Here is a 22,981-nt window from a genome sequence, read left to right on the forward strand (position 1 = left end):
TGAGAAAATGGTCTGTCAAAATAGGATGGGACTGTATGAGGAAAAGAAACAGGATGAAGAAAAAAAGATGGAAAATACACACAAGGCACAATTAAATTTAAATAGATCAGACTATGCTGGGTTGGAGTAGGAGGGAAAAGATCATTAGAGGATACGCTCAATATAATTTAGCAACAAAATCAAGTTAGCAAGTAGGCTGGAGATGTATTTATTGGGGCATAATCTCCATGAGCCAGGAGAGTAATCCTTTTCTGCCACTATACTTGGCATTGGTCAAGCCTTTATTTAAGCAGACTGTCCTGTTCTGACCCCTGCCCTTGGCTCTAAGGGAAGCAGAGAGCCTCTTTACCAGAGTCACAATCACCCATATCCCACCTCAGTGCATACTAATGTGCCCCAGTTCACAGTGCTATAAATGAGTGTGGAAACGCTCATGCGTCAGACAGTCCTGCACATTCTCCTAGCTTGCCGGGAGCTTTCCCCAGCCTTCTGTGGTTATAACTGAAGACTCAGACTCAGCCTGCAGGACAGTGCCCAGGAACTGACTTTCATAAACACTAGCAGCTGACGGCACACAAACACTGGGTTGGACTGAACTCTGAAGGTCCCAGCCACACCCCCATGTGGCCAGAGCTAACTATTGTCACTGGGACGCTGCAGTTTCTATATGTGGGAAATTCACCAGCATTGTAGCCCACTCTTCTGTCAATACCAAACTCACAGGCCGTTTGGCATTCAACTAGTCCTTGAATGCCAAAGATAACTAAGGGAAGCAAACGAGGTTAGGAGCTCTTTGTTTTTCAACACTAGGGTCTGAACCCAGGGCCTCCGGCAAGACAAGCCCTCCAGCAGTCTGTGGGGAGCTGAAGAAGCCGTGACTGAATAAGTCAGGCGTAGGTGAAGACCTGAGAGAATGTGTACTGACATTGGTGCTGTCAGGTCAAGGACCAATGCCTCAGACCCATGGGAAATTGGCAAGGCCTTACTCAGAGTGGTCGGGCTCAGAGCTGGTAAAGGCTTCCTCTGGGCTGAGTGCAAACATCGACAGTGTTCAAGTATGAGTGTTCACAAATGGTTGACCAGCCTGTGCCAAACTATCGGCTCCTGGGTGTTGGATGATTATAGCCCAGACTGTTCACTTAGAGACCTACCAAGACTAGCTAACTCCTCCCCTCTGTGAGGTACCTAATAAATACCACAAGGTTCGCACATCCCAACGTTTTTGATGTCTGTGAGTCATTTCTTCAATGCCTGTCCTTTCTTTGCTCCCTCGCTACCCCAGTCAGGTTTCCAACCCAAGCCTGGCAGGGTATGGTACTCAACCCCATAGGTGCCTTCATGCTTTTGGTCTTGCTACTGAGGCTAAGACTCCCCCAGAGAGCAACTTTCTACCAAGACTGGAAAGGTAAAGACAGCAAGGCCACACATACCTGGAGCAGCTAGACTCAGATGGGGACCGCTGCTGTCCTTCGTATTGCTGCACCAGCGCTCGAACACTCCAGTATGGGTTCTCAATCTCCTCGTCCATGCTGCTGTTCCTGAAAAGCAGGGGTGGGAGAGGACCGGAAAAGACAGTTTTAGGCCTGCAGTTCAGGTCAGCTCTGCAAGAGGAGATATCCTGCCTCTCAGTGTGCACTCCAGGAAAGAAGATGAATATGGCACCTGGGCAGCAGAGCTCAGAAGGCAGAGACAGGAAGATCAGGAGTTTGAGACCAGCTTGGGCTACGTAGATACCAAGGTCCTGTACACACACACACACACACACACACACACACACACACACACATACACACACACACACATTAATACACACATTTAGGAAGTGAACAAGGTAAGACTCCTTCTTCTAAAGCACTTAAAACCTAGCAGGGAAGGTAAACAAAAAGACAAGTAATTTTGCCCACTTTGTGACACCTTGGGTCATGTTCGCCTTTAGCAACCACACAACCCTCAAAACACTTCCTGCCATGAAATTTCAAGACAGATTGGTCTTGTGGATACATTCCAGGATACAGCCTCCTCCAGATGGACTACATATCTCCCAGTGAAGAAAACACTGTGCCAACCACATATATTTAAATTTTGGGCATGAGAGCAAACTTACACACATGGTTACTTACATTCTGCTAGCTGCAAAGTAAACATCTCGAAAGAAAAGGCTTAGCCTGGCTTAGCTGAGCTGATAATTCGGCTATTTGGAAGCTAAGACAGCAGGAGCACAAGTTCAATGCCTGTCTGGACTTCAAAATGAGTTCAAGGCCAGACTGGGCAACATAAGACCCCCTCTCAAAATAAGACACAAAAGCCTCAGGGTATAGCACAGTAGCAGCAGAGCTCCAGGTCCACTACCCAGTACCATCCAAAAATGACCAAGCTTTTCCCACTAGGATTTCCTTCCCAAACCTCCGCTCTATTCTGTGATCACTTTGGCAGTGTGGGTCTGCTTGGTCGATATGGCCATCGACTTGCACTGTTATTATCTAAGCAAAGAAATACTAGAGAGAGGGGCCAGTTCCCCTCCCAGGTTTTTACCTCTGTCTATACCGGAAGACATCCCGTCCTGACCGAGACATGTCACGGCACACATCAGCCAGAGCAGCAGCTGCTCCTTGGGCCACAGCCGTCGCACAGTGTGGTTGATGACTCTGTGCAGGGACTCTGGAGTCGCGCCCCTGGCTCACTGTCCTGCTCGAGCCAGGTTTAAAATGAGCTGCCAAGGCAAGGACCAGCCTCATGATGGACTTCAGGTTTCCTTCCACAATATCTAAAGGACGAGACAGATGGAAAGGTACTGAGAGGGAGGCAGAGACCATGGATTGATGCATGTACTATATATTGCTGATGATACAGTAAACTCAGCAGGCGGTCTCCGTTTTCATAACACCATGTTCAACAAGGAACATGGAAGGTTAAAGGCAATTACCATAAAGTATGATAATAAAATAGTTAGGCAAGAGGGGTATGGGGTCTTCAGCAATTCGTGGAGAGATAATATAATCCTGGAGTTCTGAAGGATGTTTTATAGGGGAAGTGAGTCCTCAGTTAAGAATGGAGTGCTGCTTCTTAGCTAACAGGGGAGAAGGGATAGGAACAATTCTGGAAAAGGTACATGCCAAGGTCTAGAGATCAGTATAATGGGGTGATATCGTCTGTTAGGAGAGCTGCAGGCCACAGGCGACTACTGAGCGCTTAAATGTCACGGCCACGAACTGGAATATGTTCTAAGCAAGTACAGTACCTAAGAGTTAAGTAAATACCTCACACACACGGGAATGCAAAAGATCTCAGACAGTATAAAAAAGAGCATGCAGGGCTAGAGAGATGGCTCAGTCGTTATGAGCACTGGGTACTCTTCTAAAGGACCCAGATTTGATTCCCAGCACCCACATGGAGTTCACAACCATCTGTAACCCCAGTCCCAGGGGATCTGATGCCTTCTTCTAGCCTCTGAGAACATCAGACACACACATGGTGCACAGATATACATGCAGGTAAAAATGCCCATACATATAGTAAATAAATAAAAGTAAAAATGTAAACTATCTCAGTAATGTTTAATGTTGACTTCATGGTAAAGTAATCATATTACAGATATAATAGGTTACATAAAATATATTATTAAAATTTTCAGTCCTTCCTGCTCATATTGCGGCTTTAGGAAACTTTTTTAAGTACTTATGTGACATGCATTTTATATATATGGTCCAGCACTGTGGTGGAGAAAATGAAAGAGTTCAGGATGGCCAGAGCCCCAGAGCCAGAAGAAGGGAAAAGTGTAGAAGGGGAGGAACCAGAGGTCATACAGGACCAGGTGGGCTGTAGGGAAGACGCCAGATTTCAGCCGAGGGACTTTAGGTGCACAGCAGTGGTACAACAATGTGTGCTCTTAGCTCACTCTTGCTGTGGCGTGGAAAGCTGGACGGAGAGGGAAATCGATGCAGTAGACTAATCAGGAAAGTGAGCTTCTTCAGGTGAAAGACAATGAATGGCAGGCTTCCCTTAAAATAGCCTATTTTACTGGGCCAGATCCCCAAGCCCACTGCACATGGGGAGCAGACCAAAGCCAGAACTGCACTCTAAATTCTGCCCTAGAAAAAAAAGAGGAAAGAAACACATGCGCGCCCGCGCGCGCACGCGCGCGCGCGCACACACACACACACACACACACACACGGGGGGGGGGGGCACATATTGTGAAAGCTGTGGTTAAAGGTAAAGTAAGGAAATGGCTACAATTCCATTGTTTGGCTTTGTAGCCTTTCAAATGTACAAAGCATGCCGAGGACTATTTGATGTCCTCTACCAAATGCTCTTAATGGTCACTATTTGCTCACCTGGGTAACTTCAAACACACAGAACACCAATAATCCAACATGAAAGGGTTCCCTCCCGCCCTCATTCTCAGCAAAAGTACAGGCAACAGACCCAGAAACTGGTGCTGAAACAGACCAGATCTGGTCACTTCCAGAAAAGCATCAAAAGGAGAAGGGAGCATATGCTTTCGGAGGACCCCTACGTGGCGCCTTTCTTACAGCATGGGCAAAGGGTTATGCCACTACAGAAGACTACATATAAACACTGCAGGGCCCCCTTTGTCTGACTGGAATGTTCTCACAGCCAAAAGAAAAAAGAAGAAAGAAATGCTATAAAATATTTTCCCTTTAACCTGAGTGTGGCACACATCTCTCTCTGATTTTATAACTTAAGATACAGAGACAGAAGAAACACCTAATTTCAGGAAAGCCTAGGATACAGCAAATTCTAGACCAGCCAGGGCTACACGGTGAGACCCTGTCTCAAAAATACATATATTGAGGCCGGGCGGTGTTAGAGATGTGTCTCAGTTAATCCAGCGCTTGCCTAACATTAACAAGGCCCTGCATTCAGTCTCCAACTCCACATAAAGCTGGGGGATGGTGCAGCTTTGTAATGTGACTATAGAGGAGGTAGAAGCTAGAGGATCAGAAGTTCAAGGTCATCCTTGGCTACTTGGAAGTTTCAAGATCAGCCTGGGCTACATAAGATCCTGTCTCAGGAAATAAAGGAAAGGAGGAAAGGAAAGAAAAATAATGAAATGAAAGAGTTTCTTCTAGGAAATTGAATGGAAAAGCATAAGTTATGAGGGTTTGTAATAGTACTCGATCATAAAACCCAAAGATCTCAGAAAACACAATCCATCTTCATATGTGAAAATTTAAATGAGACATTCCAAAATTAATATCTCAATTTTGTCATTTATTCTTGTATCATTAATTTTCCCACACACACTCAAGCATATCTATATTCAATTCAAATTAATAGAGCGCAATCACCTCCAACCAGGTCTCTGGAGCACTGGGATCTCAGTACTCGATCACTGTCTTCTAAGGGGTTACCTGTCTTCATGGAACAAGGACATAAAACCATGAGCCTAATCCTACTCCAGTCTGCTCAGAGCCGCTGCTCACATGGCCAAGGGAGTCTGACAAACTGGCTAGCACCAGTAAAGGTTAAGTGCTCCGTTCCCGAGGATGAAGTACTGACTAACCTTTAGCTGAAGTCTGATGCATGCGAATCTTTTTGGAAGCTACAAACTGTAGCACTCTCTCCACGTTATCCTTCATCTCTTGTTGGTTACTGGGACTCAACTGCACGCCACTCAGTTTTTCTCCTGCTGTTAGGAGAGGGGAGACAAACCAGTAACACATCAGGTCAGAAGAACATTATCAAAGCTTCATAGCGGCCAGGCGCAAACAAGGGAGGGGATACAAACACTAAAAGTCTCCATAAACAAAGGAGTGAGTTAAGTCCTCGTGTATGCACTAGGGGAAGTGGTTAGAGAAAAATGAAAAACTTTCAGAACGCTTCAGTCTTTCAGGTATAAACACACAGTCCTGTGAAGTTATTGTGGGTACGTTTATTAATTCAACAAATATTCACGCTGTGTGCCAAACACTGTTCTGGGTACAACAGAAAGCAGGGAACAAGGTAAACAAGTCTCTTCCCTCTTAGTTTAACTATAATATAACAATTTACGTTTAATATAATTTAGGGTAAAAATAAAGACAGAAAAGAATAGTGATCATGGCCTTTCTAATAATACAGTCTTGAAAAGTCTGAATAGGAAATATTTATATTTAGGAAAGTATGGTGGTTTGAAAGAAAATGGCCCCCAAAGGGAGTGGCACTATTAGGAGGTGTGGCTTTGTTGGAGTAGGTGTGGCCTTGTTGGAAGTAGTATGTCACTGTGGTTTTGAGGTCTCATGTATGCTCAAGCCACACCAGGTTCTCAGACCATTTCCTGTTGCCTGTAAGTCAAGATGAAAGAACTCTCAGCTCCAGCTCTAGCAGCATGTCTACCTGCATACTGCCTTGCTCTCCAACGTGATGATAATGGACGAAACCTCTGAACCATAAGTGATCCATCACAATTAAATGTTTTCCTCTTGAAGAGTTGCCATGGTTCCTGGTGTCTCTTCACAGCAACAGAAACCCTAACTAACTAAGACAGAAGGGCACATGCCAGGCTGAAGAGCCATATAAACCCCAACATGGGATTAGCTCAGACCATCTGAGGGGCAAAAAGAGCAGTGTGGCTAGCTAGGCACGTAGTACATGCCTACGATCTCAGCAGTTGGGAGGCTGAGACACGACGATCAGGAATTATCATCAGATTCATTGAAGTTAGCCATGGCTACAAAGCAAGTACTGGGCCAGCCTGGGTGACATCAGACCTTGTCTCAAATGAAAAAGAAAAGACCAGTGTGGCTAGAGTGGAGTTATCAGAGTCAAGACCAGGAAAGGGCACCAAGCTAAGCAAGGCCAGTCACATAGGGCCTTGGGGACCCACAGGAACGACCCTGGATTTTATTCCAAGGGTAATGAAAAGCCAGTGGGTACTTTCGGACAGGATGGGGACATTAACTAGTTTGTGTTTGTTTTCCAAAGTTGACTGTGTGTATATATAGATCATGAGGGGGATGAAACAGAGAGAAAGAGAGTCTAAATATTCAAGGCAAGAGATAAGGATGGTAAGGGTTAAAGTGGAAGAGAATGGCTGGCCAGAGTCAGACACTGAGTATATTTTGAATACAAAGCAGAAAGTACATGTTAAGAACTGGCTGTGGTTCAGGAGGGAAAAAAATACTTAGGAATGACTTCTAAGAGTTCTCCTTAGCAAGTGAGAGAATGACTTGAAGTGTTCCTTGACGAAGATGGAAGGTGGGGGTGGGCAAGGATGGTAAAGGGCTTGGTGTGGACAGAGAAATACAAAGTTCTGTTTAGCTGCATCTAAGACATTCAAACAGTGGTGATTAGGACACTGTATATGCAGGTCCAGAACTCAGTGAAAAACTGAAGCCTAATATACAAAATTAGGGAGAGGCCATGAGGTTTTCTCTTTTTGTTATGTACGTCTGAGTGTATATGAGGTATGTGGTGTGTGCACACATGTGTGTGCATGGATGCACATATGGAAGAAGCTGGCATCTGCTCTGTCACTATATACTTTATTCCCTTAAAACAGCTTTTTGTTTTGTTTTTCCTGAACTTGGAGCAAGGGTGGCGGTCAGCAAGCCCCAGTGATCCTCCTGTCTTCACCCCCCACAGCTGGAGTTATAGATGTATTTGTGACCATGTATGGCTTTTTTAAACATGGGTCCTGGAGATTCAAACTCTAACCCTCATGCTTGCACATGAAGCTTCACTGAACCAGCTCCTTGGCCCCCTGAGGTTATTTCAGGCTGGGGATATACCTTAGTTGTAGAGTGCTTGCCTAGCATATTCAAGGCCCAGTTCAATTTGCAGAAACACACACACACGCATACACACACACATACAAAAAGACAGTGTTTTGAAATCTGGATTTTGGGAAAACAAAAAGACATTAATACTGCTTCCCAGGTTCATAACATCTCTGGAAACAACACCAGTTATGCCACGAATGGAGGATGAGTAACTGATGGCCAACACCGATGCTCAACTTCACAGGATATACAATCACCTAGGAAACAGGTCTCTCAGTTAAGGAACTATTTACCTTGGGTTAGCCTCTCTGGCCACGCCTGTGAGAGAGTGTTTTAATTAAGTAATTTGAGGTAGGAAGAACCCAAAAAATGGGCAGCACCATAGCCTGGGTGTGGATCCTGGACTCGGGGACAGGAGAAAGTGAGCCAAGCACCAGCACTCGCTGCTCAGTCCTCTGGGTATGGCTGCAACCTGACCAACTGCCTCGAACCCCTGCCACCACTCTCCCCACTCTGCTGGACTTCTCCTCAAACTGTGATCCAAAGCAAACCTCCTTCTTTAAGCTGCTTTGTGTCACAGAAAACAAAAGTACTGATACAGTTTCTGTTGAAGGAATACAGGTAGAAGAAGAGCTTTCGTTTTTATCCTTTTGTGCCTATGGTTCCTGCTAGTCCACATGTAATCTATTTAAATAAGGGGAAAAGAAAATGCTTAAAATGGATTTGGGGATTTTTTAAAATTTTTATTTTTAGTGCATGCATGTGTGCATGCATGAGTGTGTGCGCGTGTACATGTGCATGCATGTGTGTGTGTATACATAGAAGTGCTGATGACCTTGGAGTCCAGAAGAGAGATGCCTTGGAGCTGGAATTACAGAAGTCTGTGAGCCACCCTACTTGGTTGATCTGCAAAATCAGTATATATACTCTTAATATCTGAGTCATTTCCCTAGTCAGGTCTTTGGAATTAAAATAGAACTAGGTTTGCACCTTTACCTGGATACTTCAATATTTATAAACTTGCAAAGTGGCTGAGCCTTGTAAACCTCATCAGTAAAATAATATAGGTTTATCATCCATAATCTAAAATTTTGAACTTACAAATGCTCCAAAATCTGAAACATTATTATTATTTTATGTATATGGGCATGTTCAAGTATGCCTATGTACTGTGTGCATGTCTGGTACCCAGGGAGGCCAGAAGAGGGCATCAGATTCCCTGGAACTGGAGTTATAGATGTCACCATGGAGTTATATAGTCACCATGCTGAGTTCCAGTGGGCCATGGGGCTCAAACCCAGGTCCTCTGGAAGAGCAGCCAGTGATCTTGACTGCTGAGCCAGCTCTCCAGTTAAAAAATCTGAAATGTTTTAAGCATCATACTAGTGCTCAAAAAATTCTGATTTGGGGACATTTTCAGACTATGGACTTTCCATAATTTTTAGCTGTAAGTGCTCAACTCTATTTTTTTTTAATCCAATAGCTGAAGCATTTTTGGTACCAAGCATTTTAGATGAGGAATACTCCACTTGAACTGTATAACACAAAGAAATCAAAAGAGCATATTTTTTACACATACTAAGTACCTATTAATTAATTAATTTTTATAGATGGTCCCTTTTGTTTCCTGGAAACAGAAGTAATAAATCTGTTTCCTAAGGGTGTGGTGGTCAAATAAGCTCACAAAATAGCAAGCATGCCACCAACCAGCGGCAATGACCCACGCCACTGTTCCACTTATTACAAATGATTAGTCAATCGTGAGCCGTCTCCAAAAAAAGTACTCACAGACAGGCAGATAGGCTGCCTGTTACAAACCAGCTTCTTCCACACCATATACCTCCAGGACACCCAGCAATATCAACTGGTCAGTAATAAATGTTTGAGAACTGATTACATGCATTTGGTTGGGGGTTTTGGAAGCATAAGAGCAAAGTATAGAGCATAATTCTCTTCAAGAGCTCCGTCTATGGAATACCTGATTGCCAGTCAGTGAGAGAAATCATAGCGGAGCGATGGAAAACACTTTGGACATACGAGACCCTAATAAGAAGAGGGCCTGAAGTTAAGAGGAAAGCCCTTCTGTGAAAACACATGGGTCTGAGTGTCACACACAGAAGAGTCCTATTATTGGCGACATTTTCTCTTTTGGCCTGAACGCTACTCCTTTTCTGTTTTTTTGTTTGTTTGTTTGTTTTGTTTTTCCTTTGTGTGTGTGTGTGTGTGTGTCTGTGTATGTATGTGTGTGTCTGTGTGTGTGTGTATGCATGAGTGTTTTACCTGCATGTATATTTGTGCAGGAAAAAAAAGTGTTCGTTCCCCTGGCACTGGAGTTATAGATGGTTATGAGCTACCACACGGGTGCCAGGAGTCGAACCAGGTCCTCTGCAAGAGCAGCCAGTACACTCGACCACTGAACCAACTCTCCAGGCCTCCCACTGTGCTTTTAATTTAGACTGCAGTTCTTCTGGAAGCCTGGAAGCCCTCCTCCTCTGTTTGACACGGATTCTTCTGCTCTGCCTTTCCTGAACCCCTAGGACTAAGGGAGGGTGTCTCTTCTATGTACCCTGCTCTGCATGTACCCCCATCAGGACACTAACATAGTAATAAGACGGATCTCACTTTCCAGTCTTTCTAGACTGGGAGCCTCTGAGGGCACTGGCAGGCCAACATCTCCTCATATAATACAGGGACTGGCACAGTGTTTATTGACCGGATGGGAATTAACCTTGGGCAAATATTTTAGGTCTTCCCAACTCCATCGCCATGAATGCCAACAACCTGCTTGAAGGGAGCATGGAGGAGAAAGAAGTCAGATTCTCGTCTACACTAGCATCAGAGTCCAACTGACCAACAATCTCGATGAGATAGGCCAGGATCACTCCATCTCGGAGATCCTGTCGCAGGTCCTGCACAGGCTTCACGGATGGCCTCTTCTTCAGCTGGGCATTCACCCAGGCCACATAGGCCTGCAGCTGTTGCTGGAAAATAAAAGGCGGAGATAAGGGAAAGATGGCATATCAGTCTCATCCCCTATCCTGTCCCTGTAAGGCAGCATGAGAGGGTGAGGGACAGAGGGGACGCTATATCAGGAAGGAGAAAAGGGTTTTAAGATATCCCAGAGCACATTCTAAAATCTCTAGCTTTACGCTAACACCTAGGGATAAAGTAATCTCCGACTGATTCAGCACTGCAGCCACAGATAAAGAGACATGCACTTCCAGGGGTCACTCCCACCCACTTTCCACGCTCTGTTGAGAGGGATCAAGGCTGACTCCAGGGCGCCAGCCAGTATTCAGGTACCATGACCGCTGCCAGCAACCCACCACACTTTGCATTTACAGTTCCTCATGTACTTTATGCACAATGGACCGTGAGGCTCCCACGAACTGATCTTGTGGAACCAGACACAAACCAGGACCCAAGCACAGCGCTGCCTCCCACAGCTGCTTTCCTTAGCATGAGATGTGGGTGCGGTCATCTCACACTTGACGGAAGATTTACCCTCCTGAGCCCATAATCCTAGGATTGCTAGAGAGTTAGTTTTAATCTGTGTTTTATATTGTCAAAGTCTTATGGTTACATAAGACTGATGCGGGGAAGGAAAAGAAAGCCACCAAGCGGACTGTGATTCTGAGGACTAAAAAGCATTTTCCTTTACTTCACAGAAAGTTGGGGCCCTGTGCTGCCAGGAACCGAGAAGGTTTCTAGGTTGAGACATTTAGGGAACTCATTCCATCCTGCACACAACTCTACACATTCCATTTTCCTTTTAAGCACAATTTGTATTCTGATGTTTATTGTCACCACCTAGTCAGAAGACAGACATTGTTATCTCAAAAGCACACAAACAACATCACAGTCTGGAAGGCAGATGTTTCGTTTCTGTCACAGCCCAAGATCCTGAACCTCAAAATTAAGTTCAAGGGCTAATTACATCAAATCATAATTTGGTTAAAGTACAGTTGATTTCTAAGTCACAAGCATTTCCTGGGTGAAAGGAAGCTGAAAATTACTAAAGGAAGCCGGAAATTACTTACTGGCTGCTTTCCTGGGCTCAGATGAAATCTGCCTTAGTTTCTTTGCTGATTTTTGGAAATCGCCATTGTAAGGCAGTGCTAAAGCGATAATCCATCGCTATCGGACCAGTAATGACCAGCAGGAATTGGCAGGAGGGATCTAACATTTACTGAGAGCCTGCACAAACTGAAAACCACTTCTGGTGCTTGTCTTGTTTTTGTGGTACAAGCGACTGAACCCAAGGGCTGGTGTGTGCTAGCAAGTGATTTCCCCTTGAGCAATATCTTCAGCCCTGTTCTGGTATTCTATTTTAATTACTGCTTCTGGTGTTCTGGTTTAAAGACTTGATGAATGTATCTGGCCCAGGGTCTGACACAAAATTGATGCTTACCAAAGGGTTGATTGCTTTTACATTTTATTTATTTTGTGTGTGTGCTTATGCACACTACATGGTACAAGCGTGGAGGTCAGAAGATAGCTATTAAGAGTCAGTTCTCTCCTCCCATCTTGCAGGTCTTGGGGACTGAACTTAGGATGTCAGACTTGCACACTGAGCCATCTTGCCAATCGTGGTCATTATTATTGTTAACAGCATCATCTAATTTTATTCTCAAATATATATAATATATTAAAATATACATAATATATACTATATTATATCTAACATTAAAATACTATATATAAACATATAATATATATACATATATGTATAATATATAAACAAACCCCAAAATAACCATTGTCTTAGGGTTTCTATTGCTGTGAAGAGACACCATGACCACAGCAACTCTTACAAAGGAAAACATTTAATTGAGTGGCTTACAGTTTCAGAGACTTAGTTCATTATTATCATGGCAGGACATGGTGGCGTACAGGCAGACATAGTGCTGGAGAGGAGAGTGGAGAGGGAGCTACATCTTGATCCCCGCAGGCAACAGGAAGTGATCTGAGACACTGAGCATATCTTGAGCATAGGAAACGCCAAAGCCCACCTAACAGTGACACACTTCCTCCAACAAGGCCATACCTACTCCAACAAAGCCACACCTCCTAATAGTGCCACTTCTTATGAGCTTATGGTGGCCAATTACATTCAAACTACCACAACCATAAAGCCAGTATTATTTCCATTTTATGGATAAAGTTTGGAGAAGTGACATAACTTCCCCAATGTCCCCAGAACTAGGACACAGCACGTCCAGTTCTAAAACCCAGTTAGCACTGCATTGCCTTGCTAACCAGCTCACTGCAGAAAATGTGAGCAAGACACTCATCCCCAGAACGCACTGATACACAATGTTCCAAGGTCCTGTCTGAGGAGCCCGGCAAAGGGGACCTCGGGAGTGAGTGCTGTGCTCTGACTTAGGGAAACAAGTTCAGAGCAGAGAGGGCATTAAGAGTAACACTAAGGTGGTAAAACTCCTAGTAGGGGAAGTTAATACGCACCTGTAATGCCAGCTTTGGAGAGATGGAGCCAGCTTGAGGCTAGCCTGGGCTACAAGGGCTCCTGTCTCAAAACACACAAAACTGCTTATCATTTTTCCTGTATCTTTCTCATCTAATTTATATTTTGAGACAATCATGTCTCACAATGAAGTCCTGGCTGGGGTGGGACTTGCTACATGGACCAGACTGACCAAGAACTCTCAGAAATCCTCCTGCCTCCACCTTCCTTGTGCTAGAATTATGGGCCTGTGCCACCAACTCTGGCTCAACTTGCCTGTCTATAATATCAGCCACCTTTAATGCACTCTCAAAGCATTCCTGCTTAAAGTTCTTAATTGGTCTTCCATTATCCTTAAGATAAATCCTATTTCTTAGCTGCCCTGTAGTAAGCCCTGTCTGCTCTGCCTCACTCGAGGCTTTGGCTGGGCAATGGGAGTAGACCTTGGGAATCTGGGATGATTTGTGTGATCTTCCGCTGGTGCTGGCCCTAATGTCTTCTTCAGGGGAGGGAGTGAGAAGGCATGGTGTCAATGTCTCAGACACCCCTTCTCCTCCGTGTCCCTGTCATGCCTCGGTCTATCCAGACCGCACACATTTCCTCAAGCGCATCATGGTTTCCCCCACGCCACTGCACCTCCTGCCTGCCGATGCTTTGTGAAGTCTCAATCAGGTGTCACTCTTTCCAGAAATCCTTCCCTAATCCTCTCACACTCCTCAGACTCTGCGAGGAAGGATTCTGTGTGCCGTTCAATTGGCTCACCAATCATTTGAGCGCAACCCACGGGACTACAAAGATCTCACACCTTCACACAGTGTGCAGGAGGCTAGGGAGATGGCTCAGTGGGTCAACTGCTAGTATAAATGCAAGTCTAAGGCTCTGAGTTTGGATCCTGAACACCCATATAAAAAAACCGGGCATGGTGGGTGGTGCACACCTCTACCTGTAGCAGTGGCATGGAGACAGGAAAGTCATAGGCGGTCACTGGCCAGATAGTCTACCAAAACTCCAGCTCCAATGAGAGACCTTTTCTCAAAAAATAACACAGAGAGTGATGGAGGAAGGCATCCCAACATCAGTCTCTGGCCTATATACACATATACACACCACACCACACATGCACACCATACACACACCACACACACCACACAACACATGCATATCATACACACACCACACACACATGCACATCACACATGCATACCACACATGTACAGCACACACATACACACCACACACACAAACATGCACACCACACACACACCACACCACACACACCCGCATACCACGCACACCATACCACACACAAATGCACACCACACCCACACACCACATACACATACACCAAACTACACATACACACACACCACACACACATGCACACCACACACACATGCACACCACACACACATCACACACCCGCACATCTCACACACACATACACACAACACACCGCAACACACCACACCACACACAGACATACACACACGTACTCACACCACACTGCACATACACGCACACCACACACACGCGCACACATACGCATACACACACACGAACTTGCTACCTGGAAGAGGCAAGTGCTACAAAGGGATGAACACAGCATCAGGTATTAGCCCAGCATGAAGTTCAAGAGGTTGATGAGCAAAGGTGACAAAGAGGTCAGTGAACTCCAAAGACCTAAGGTGGGAATAAGATCTCTGCAGGGAGTCAGCACAGTTCAGAACTATTTGCTTCTTAGGATGACAAGTGCTCAGCATATATTTGCTTCCAAGAGAGAATCATTTGTCACGTTTTATCAGGCCTGCACCTAAGCTACTGTAGAAGTTCATTGGGCAGGGACATGATTTTTCAGTAGGTCAAGCTAATGTCTTCTTAAGTAACCATAGCCTTGCCTTGGCTGCAAAGAAGCAAACAGTCTAGGATACAAAACTGACCACTGGTTCTCTCTATTTGATGCACGGCTAGACAACAGAGGGGCTCCTGACTACTTCTCACGCACATTAATCCCTGCCGGGTCCTTACAGCAGCGACAGTGACAGCCATCAAGTTTCAGAATATCTATCCTTTCCAAAGCTATGCTGGTGTCTTGCTAAACACATTTTTTTTTCTCTTGTTAATCTGATTGATTTGGATATTCTAACTACGAGGAAGACAAAAAATTGAGACTCAAAATAAGGTGAAAGAAGCTGTTCAAGGCCACCCAGATGGTGAACCATGAATTATGGGATTTAAATTTAATACCCAAGGCAAAAGTTCTCTCCACATCTAAATTAACGCATCTCTGAGCTGTAAGGGAGTCAGTAAACCCCAAAGGATGCTCTTTAGTCTAAAGCACCCCTCCACAGGCAATGTGTGGGTCCCTTGTGTACCCCTCATCTACACTAAGTGGCTCTCGACTGCTCAGTGTGGTTCAGACCAGCCATATCAGCATCACTTGGGAATCTGCTGGGAAAGCAGACTATTCTTAGCATCTCCCAGCTCTGCCAAATCAGAACTTGTGTTTTAGCGGGATCCCCTGATGTCTGTATGCCCATCTGAGTGTGAAAAATACCAGCTCAGCCACGGGTTCTCTCTCTAGATGTATGGCAAGACAAAGAAGAGCCAGCGTGCCTCCTCAGCCTACGGGAGCATCCTCCTTGCCTAGAGCTCTCTGAAATCCTGTCCCTCCCCACCTGCTGCAGTGCATTGGAGGCAAAGGATGTGTGGAGCTCCCTTGCTGGTTTCTCTGCTTTCTTTTTTTCCTCGCTTCTGTTTTTCCTTTTGTTTCCATTGTTGGCTCACATGGACAGGGTCATTCAAAACCCCTAAGGATTATTTTTTTAATTTAATAACTTTTCACTGTGAAATAATTTCTGGCTCCTGAAAAGGTAAATGTGGACTGGGGATATGGTTCCACAGGTAGACAGCTTGCCATGCAGAAGGCTCTGGGTTCAATCACCAGCACTACATAAAGTGGGCGTGGTGATGACATGTCTGTATCTCCCTTCAGGCAGGGAGGATCAGAAGCTACACAGCAAGTTTGAGGCTGGCCTTGACTATATGACACCCGGGTTTTGTTTTGTTTTGTTTTGCTTTGTTTTAAAGGTAACTATACAAAGAGTTCATCTATACTCATTACCCCGATCACCAGAGAGAACCACAGCATAGCGACCAAAACAGGAAACTACCATTTACATAATCTACAGACTTCCTTTGAATTTACTTTTTTTTTTGTTTGTTTGGGTTTTTTTTGGTTTTTCGAGACAGGGTTTCTCTGTGGCTTTGGAGCCTGTCCTGGAACTAGCTCTGTAGACCAGGCTGGTCTCGAACTCACAGAGTGAATTTACTTTTTAAAAGGGTGCTGCATGGGTCCTGGGATCAAAAAAGTTGTCAGGATTGGTGGCAAGCACTGAGCCATCTCACCCGTCTTTAGTTTTACCCCTGGTTTTCTGATGATAAAATTCAGGTTATAGATTTTGGCAAGGATATCATGCCTTTCTGGGGGCTTTTAATTTTTTTCTTTCTTCTCTTCTTTCCCCTCTCCTCCCCTCATATCCTATCCTTTCTCTCCTCTCTCTCTGAGATAGGGTCTCATGAAGGGTCCAAGGCTAGTCTTGAACTCGTTACGTAGTCAAGGAAAACTGAACATCTGTCTCTACCTCCCAAATGCTGGGATTATAGGCAGGCTACAATGCCTGGTTGTATGTGGTGCTGAAGACCAAACCCAGAGTTACATGCATGCCAGGCAAACATTCTACCTACAGACACATCAAAGATCTCCAACAGACAAAGTATGGCAGAATCCCTGGAGCTGGGACAATGTGGCTAGACTCCTTACACCCTGACAGATCAGGAAAAGGAGAGAAATGAATTTGAATGCCCCAGGCAGGCATTCTTCATATATTAAGAATGTCAGATCCTAGTTTGGGTTATGTCATGCATTCTGTCCAGTTCATGAGTAATCACTTTATTTATTGTGGAGTGTTATGAGGTTTTGTTTTTAATTTTTGTTAAGCCCTTAAATTTTGAAACACAGTTAGAAAGCCAAATTAAGAGGTAAAAGAAAAATTCCTTGTATGCTTTCATTTTCACTTTTAGATCTTATATCCAGTTGGAGTTTCTTGTATGATATGAAATTCAGCTCTAATTTATCCTCTCCCAAACGGTTAGCCACTTGTTCCAGCACCATTTATACAAACACAGCCCTCTATTCCAATGATTTGAGACACTACTTTATCACATTCTAAATTTCCATAAATTCCTGGGCCTATTTCTGGGCTTTCTATTCTGCCTCACTCGACTATGTCTACCCATGCCCCAGCACCAAAATGTGCTACTCAGGGTCTGTTTACTAAAACAAAGCCTCACTTTGTGGCCCAGAGCAGCCTCAAACTTGCGATCCTTCTGTGACAGCCTCCCAGGTGCTGGCGGAGGGACGCCTGGCTTGTGTGTCCCAATCTGACCTCCAATTCACTAAGTAGCCAAGGGTGACCACGACGAAGTTAGACCAGGATCCTCACGAAGGTGGTGAGGGTCGAACCCTGGGCGTCACACATGCCAGGCAAGTACTCTACAAGTGAACTATATTCCCATCCCCATGAAATTATGCTAATATCTTCTAGAGCCAATCCTCTTTCCTTGAAAACGATCTTGCTGCTTTCTTAACTAGTCTTGTCTATTTATTTCCCCATGGGAACTTCTATTTCTGTCTAATTTCCTAAAAATGGCCACATATCTATACAGAGATCTATAAACTCTTTTGTGATTTTTTTTCCTGTTTCAATGGCTATTTTTCCATGTCCATTTCTAATTTTATATATTTCTGTTTTCTCCCCCTTTCTTCTTTTTATGTTAATTAATGGTTCACCAATCTTTGCAATTATCCATTTTAATAGGAACATCCATTGTCAAAGAAGGCAATGAAGAGATCAAGTGATGAAGACGAGACCCCAAGCGAAAGCATTACCAGGTGGAAGATGACACTCCAGAAACAAATCAAAGGTGTGACAGGAAGTGGCACTGAGGGAAAGGACCCAGAAGCAATGCTGAGGACTGGCTGGCTGGCAGTGCTGTAGGGATAAAGGGGACCTGGAGACCTGGGCAAAGCAAACAGTTCAGTTCTGGGCACAGTCTGAACTATTTGTAGAACACCAGGGTGGGGATGTTTTCCAGGCAGCTGACAAAATACAGATTCAGAGTAGAAGGCATGGGGCTTGGACTGAAGACACACATTGAGAAGTATCCCTGTGGAGCTGGAGGAATGGCTCAGCAGTTGAGAGCAGTGGCTGCTCTTCCACAGGACCTGGGTTCAATTCCCAGCACCCACATGGCAGCTCACAACCATCTGTGACTCCAGTTCCAAGGAATCCGACACCTTCACACAGATATGCACAAAGGCACAAATACCAGTGTATATAAAATTAAGATAAAGTGTCTGTGTGTGTGTGTGTGTGTGATTGTGTGTGTGTTTGCAAGTCAAGCAAGAACTGTGCAAATGACTGCCTTCCACTGAGCACTTCCTACAGGCCAGGTACTGTGCTAAGTACTTGACCACATATTTTCACGTACTGACCACCTCGCTCGCACACCCTGGTCCCTCTGGGAACGAGTCTTCATATTTGATAAGTGTGAAAACCGAGGTCATGCGTAGCAGCACAGCTACGGTCACAGGGCTGGTCCATAGCAGACCAAAGATTTGCGTTCAGTGCTTATTCCACATCCTGCCTTCCAAAGCATTCCAGAAAGCGAGGCAAACTATAAGAAGTTATTTGGTATAAAAAGTTTGAGGAGGGCATGTGAGGGAAAGAGAACTCAAATGCACTCAATGCCTATTCTAGTTAGCCACTGACAGAGAGAGAGAGAGAGAGAGAGAGAGAGAGAGAGAGAGAGAGAGAGAGAGAGAGAGAGAGAATATGCATGCATTACCTCATTCAGCCATCAGACCTGGCTGGCTAGTCTTTTGTCAACTTGATATCTGGGAGGAGTCCCTCGATTGAGAAAATATCTCCAGCAAACTGTCCATAGGCAAATCTGCACAGTGCGAGAGGGCCCAGGCCGCTGCGGGTGGAGCTGCCCCAGGAAGGTGGTCCTGGTGGTATAAGGAAGCAGGCTGAGCAAGCCATGAGGAGCACGCTAGTAAGCAGTGTTCTCCCATGACCTCTGCTTCAGTTTCTGCTCCTGCTTCCCATGATGATTACTTTGATATGGAAGTATAAGCCAAACAAACCCTTTCCTCCTCAACACTGCTTTTAGTAATGGTGCTTTGTCACAGAAATAGAGAGCAAACTAAGATAGAACCCAGTCATTAAAATCATTGTTATTTATGCCATTTTTATATGGGGAAACATGCCCAAGTCACACTTCTAATAAGTAGTCAAACCATTCCATCTTACTCCAAAGAATATATTATTTCTCCTATAACAAAGAAACCCGGAGACTTATCAACAAATGGTGGGCCAGTGAGATGAACTTAGCTCTGCAGGTAAAGGCACTTGCTGAACTGAACTAAGTCCCCAGATACCGCATAAAGGTGGAAAGAAAGAATGGACTTCACAGCCGGGCAATGGTGGCACACGCCTTTAATCCCAGCACTCGGGAGGCAGAGGCAGGCGGATCTCTGTGAGTTCGAGACCAGCCTGGTCTACAGAGCTAGTTCCAGAACAGGCTCCAAAGCCACAGAGAAACCCTGTCTCGAAAAACAAAAACAAAAACAAAAAACAAACAAAAAAAAAGAATGGACTTCCAAAGTTGTCTGCTGACCACCACATGTGTGTGGCGTGCACGTCATGCAACCACATCATCATAATGATTTTTAAGGGGGTGTAAGGGTCAAGCTAGGGAAATGTCTCTGCTTAACACACAAGCGTAAAGAAAAGAGTTCAGAACCCTGAAACCACATAAAAGCTAGGAGAGCATGGCGATCAGCGAGAAGGTGGAAAGAGGATTCCAAAGAGGAAGCTGGCTGGACAGACCAGCCAGGAAGGGGAAGTTCAAGGTCTACTTCAGTACACAAGGTGATATGTGATCAATGAAGACCCACGACATCAGCCTCTAGCTTCCACACATATGTAGTGACAAACACACATGCACACACACACACACACACACACACACACACACATCTGTAAAGGGGGAAATGGTGAGATGAGCAACAAAAAAAAATGTCAGGAGACTTAGGAAGAATCAGGGCAGAGCGATTTGTGGCAAGGAATTCAAAGAGAGGCTCTAGGACAGCAGCAGCCTGAGGAACTGGTGGGCCGTCTGATGTAATAGTAATAACAGATGAGTCTGGTGACCTTTCGGGGGAACAGATTCTGTAGAAGCGCCAAGGCTGCAGTCGGGAGGTAGTGAACTGAGAGGACCCCAGGAGGCAGGAAAATAAAAACAAGAAGGAAGTGAGCAAGGGTCCTAGCCAGAAAGGAAAATAGCACAGGGAAGGAGTGGCTTTTAGGATGAGACTATTTGCAGGTCGGGGGAAGGGGTTAGTGAAGGGAAAATCACCAAAAGAAGGGGACACTTGATGCAGCAAGGCTGGGAGGGGAGGAAAAGCTACTTCCTCCCATCCAGAGTGAGGAGTCGTGAGAGAAGAGTGGGGGTGGCAAGCAGAAAGCTGACAGGTTGGTCCCAATCCCCTTTACCCCAAGTCTGTCATTCCTGGAAAGAGGACTGACTGAGAGAGGAAATGAAGGGAGGGAGACTGGGAGCAGACCTCTGGGAGCACGCACGGGACATTCTGCAGCACCAGGTGCTCGGCCAGGCTGGAGAGCACAACGCTAGGAGTGAGTCACCTGGAGAGGTGAAGCCATTGACTCTAGCACGGCTCAGCAGGCCTGGAACATTTGGAGAGGAACCAAGCACAGGCTCGTGGACAGCTGGAGGTGGTCAGAGACCCAGGATCACCAGGGCACGAGAAGGGAGGATGGAAGTCACTGGTCACAGAGTCAGGGCCAGGGAGAAAAGATGAAACCAGTGGATAAAACGAGAAGATGGAAAACACCGGTGAAAGGAGAGGTTGATGGAACAAAAATACTAAGTTTAATTAATTAAGTTAATTAATTAATAGTGAAAACTGGGTTTTGAGCAGTGCCAGGGCTCAAGACATTAGGTGTAGAGTCAGACATGGGAATACACACCTGTAACACGGCACAGGAGCCTGAGGCAGGTGGATTGCTGTGAGTTTAAGACTAGCCTGTTCTACACAGTGAACTTGAGGACATCCTGGGTGACAGAATGACCCTCCTTCTCTAAAAAGATGCTTTTAAAGGTGTGAGTGACATGGTGGGAAAAATTCCAGATGTGACCTTGATCAAGCGGCCCAGAGGTGTTCATGGCAGCACAAGGGGTGTGCGGGAACTAAGTCGTCATTATGACGGAGCCAGAAGTCCTCCCATGAGCTTAGAAGACATTAAGATGCTGCGGCCACTTTGATTCAAAAAAAAAAAAATAAATAAACAAACAAACTGGTAAGTAAGTCTTAAGTTAAATAAACTTTTTTTTTTTTTTAATCCCTAGCTGGCATTTGGGGCATCTATCACCGCTCACACTGGTGGAAGTAGCGAGAGTGTTCAGAGCTTCACTGCATGGGGAAATTCTTATCCGAGCTGAGGGCTTAGATTGCTCTTCTCCAGGACTCGGCTCCACACTTTTCCGTCTAACTTGGGCGGGGGTGGGGGTTCCAGCTTCTTAACTGGGAGTCTAGTGTCCCTATGGCCTGGAGAGATCTGCACTTCTCACTTGAGGGGCAGGAAGGACCCTGCTCCTCTGCTACTATTGATTGCCTGCGGCTGGCTCTGGAAAGCCTGGTTTAAAGGACAAAGCATTCTTGTGAAGAGCACCACCCACTTCCCTTTGGACATCAGAAGCTTACCTTAGAAGAGACTGTGGTGTGGGCCCAAGCCCTGCCTGGCTCAGCTGCTTGGCTTTAACAACAACAGATCAGGGCATCTTCCTCCACAGCAGATGAAACACTGGATGCTTTTTAAAGCAAGAGCCTCCACTCTCCTAAGTGCCACCACTTGTTTTATTTCCACCTCCCACCTTTTTTTGTACTACAGTACTCTTTCAATTGTAACTTATATAAAGCTAGATATTTGTTTTGCATTGCGAGGTATTAAACCTTAGGTCGCAACACACTCAACAAGCACTCTACTTGAGCTATATCCTCAGTTCCCCAAAGCCAAATGTCTTTTAGAAAAATATTTGTATTACCTTCATCTATTTATTTGTGTGTCTGAGTGTATATCTAGAAAGGTTAGGGTATGTGAACATATAACACGCATGTGGAGGTCAGAGGACAACCTGAGGGAGTAGGTTTTCTCCTTCTACCATGAGGCTTTTGGGATCAAATTTGGTCATCAGACTTGGTGGTGGGCCATCTCATAGGCCCAGAGTTTTAGTTAGCTAAGCTGAGTTTTTTATGTGTATGGGTGTTTTGCCTTCAGGTGTAACTGCCCATCACATGTGTGTCTGGCACCTGTAGAGGCCAGAAGCAGCTACTGGATCCTCTGGAACTGGAATTACAGATGGTTGTGAGCCACCATAGGGAAACTGGGAATCAAACCCAGTGCTCTTCACTACTGAGTCATATCTCCAGCCCCCCAATTTTTTCAATAGTTCTTCTCTGGATAGGACTGGGGTTGGGGGTGGTCTCGGAGCCTAAGGCACTCATGCCCTTTTTCTTCCCTGCTAAACCTCCCCTCCAGTTCCCTACTCCTCCTTGCACCTGGCTCCTAAAAGAACTAAAAATAAAAAATGCATTTCAGTTGTGTGTGTGTGTGTCTGTGCACAAGAGAAAGATAGACAGAGATACAGAA

The 22,981-nt window shown here is 45.2% G+C and overlaps 1 protein-coding gene across 5 annotated transcripts in view; it reads right to left on the reverse strand.

The window, feature by feature from the left end:
- Dixdc1 (DIX domain containing 1) overlaps positions 1-22,981 on the reverse strand; it is an 86,601-nt gene that overhangs the window by 44,440 nt on the left and 19,180 nt on the right. For 4 of the 5 annotated variants that reach the window (XM_050156309.1, XM_050156313.1, XM_050156308.1 and 1 more), the window contains 4 exons: positions 10,575-10,704; positions 5,527-5,652; positions 2,533-2,764; positions 1,431-1,538 (listed from right to left, as the gene is read on the reverse strand). In XM_050156309.1, the coding sequence (XP_050012266.1) occupies positions 1,431-1,538; positions 2,533-2,764; positions 5,527-5,652; positions 10,575-10,704 (596 nt within the window). The remainder of the gene's footprint in view (positions 1-1,430; positions 1,539-2,532; positions 2,765-5,526; positions 5,653-10,574; positions 10,705-22,981) is intronic. The other variant, XM_050156310.1, reaches the window with a different exon arrangement.

The sequence above is a fragment of the Alexandromys fortis genome, unplaced genomic scaffold (assembly GCF_014885135.2).
Source record: "Alexandromys fortis isolate MF-2015 unplaced genomic scaffold, M_Fortis_MF-2015_v1.1 scaffold_89, whole genome shotgun sequence".
Taxonomy (NCBI): domain Eukaryota; kingdom Metazoa; phylum Chordata; class Mammalia; order Rodentia; family Cricetidae; genus Alexandromys; species Alexandromys fortis.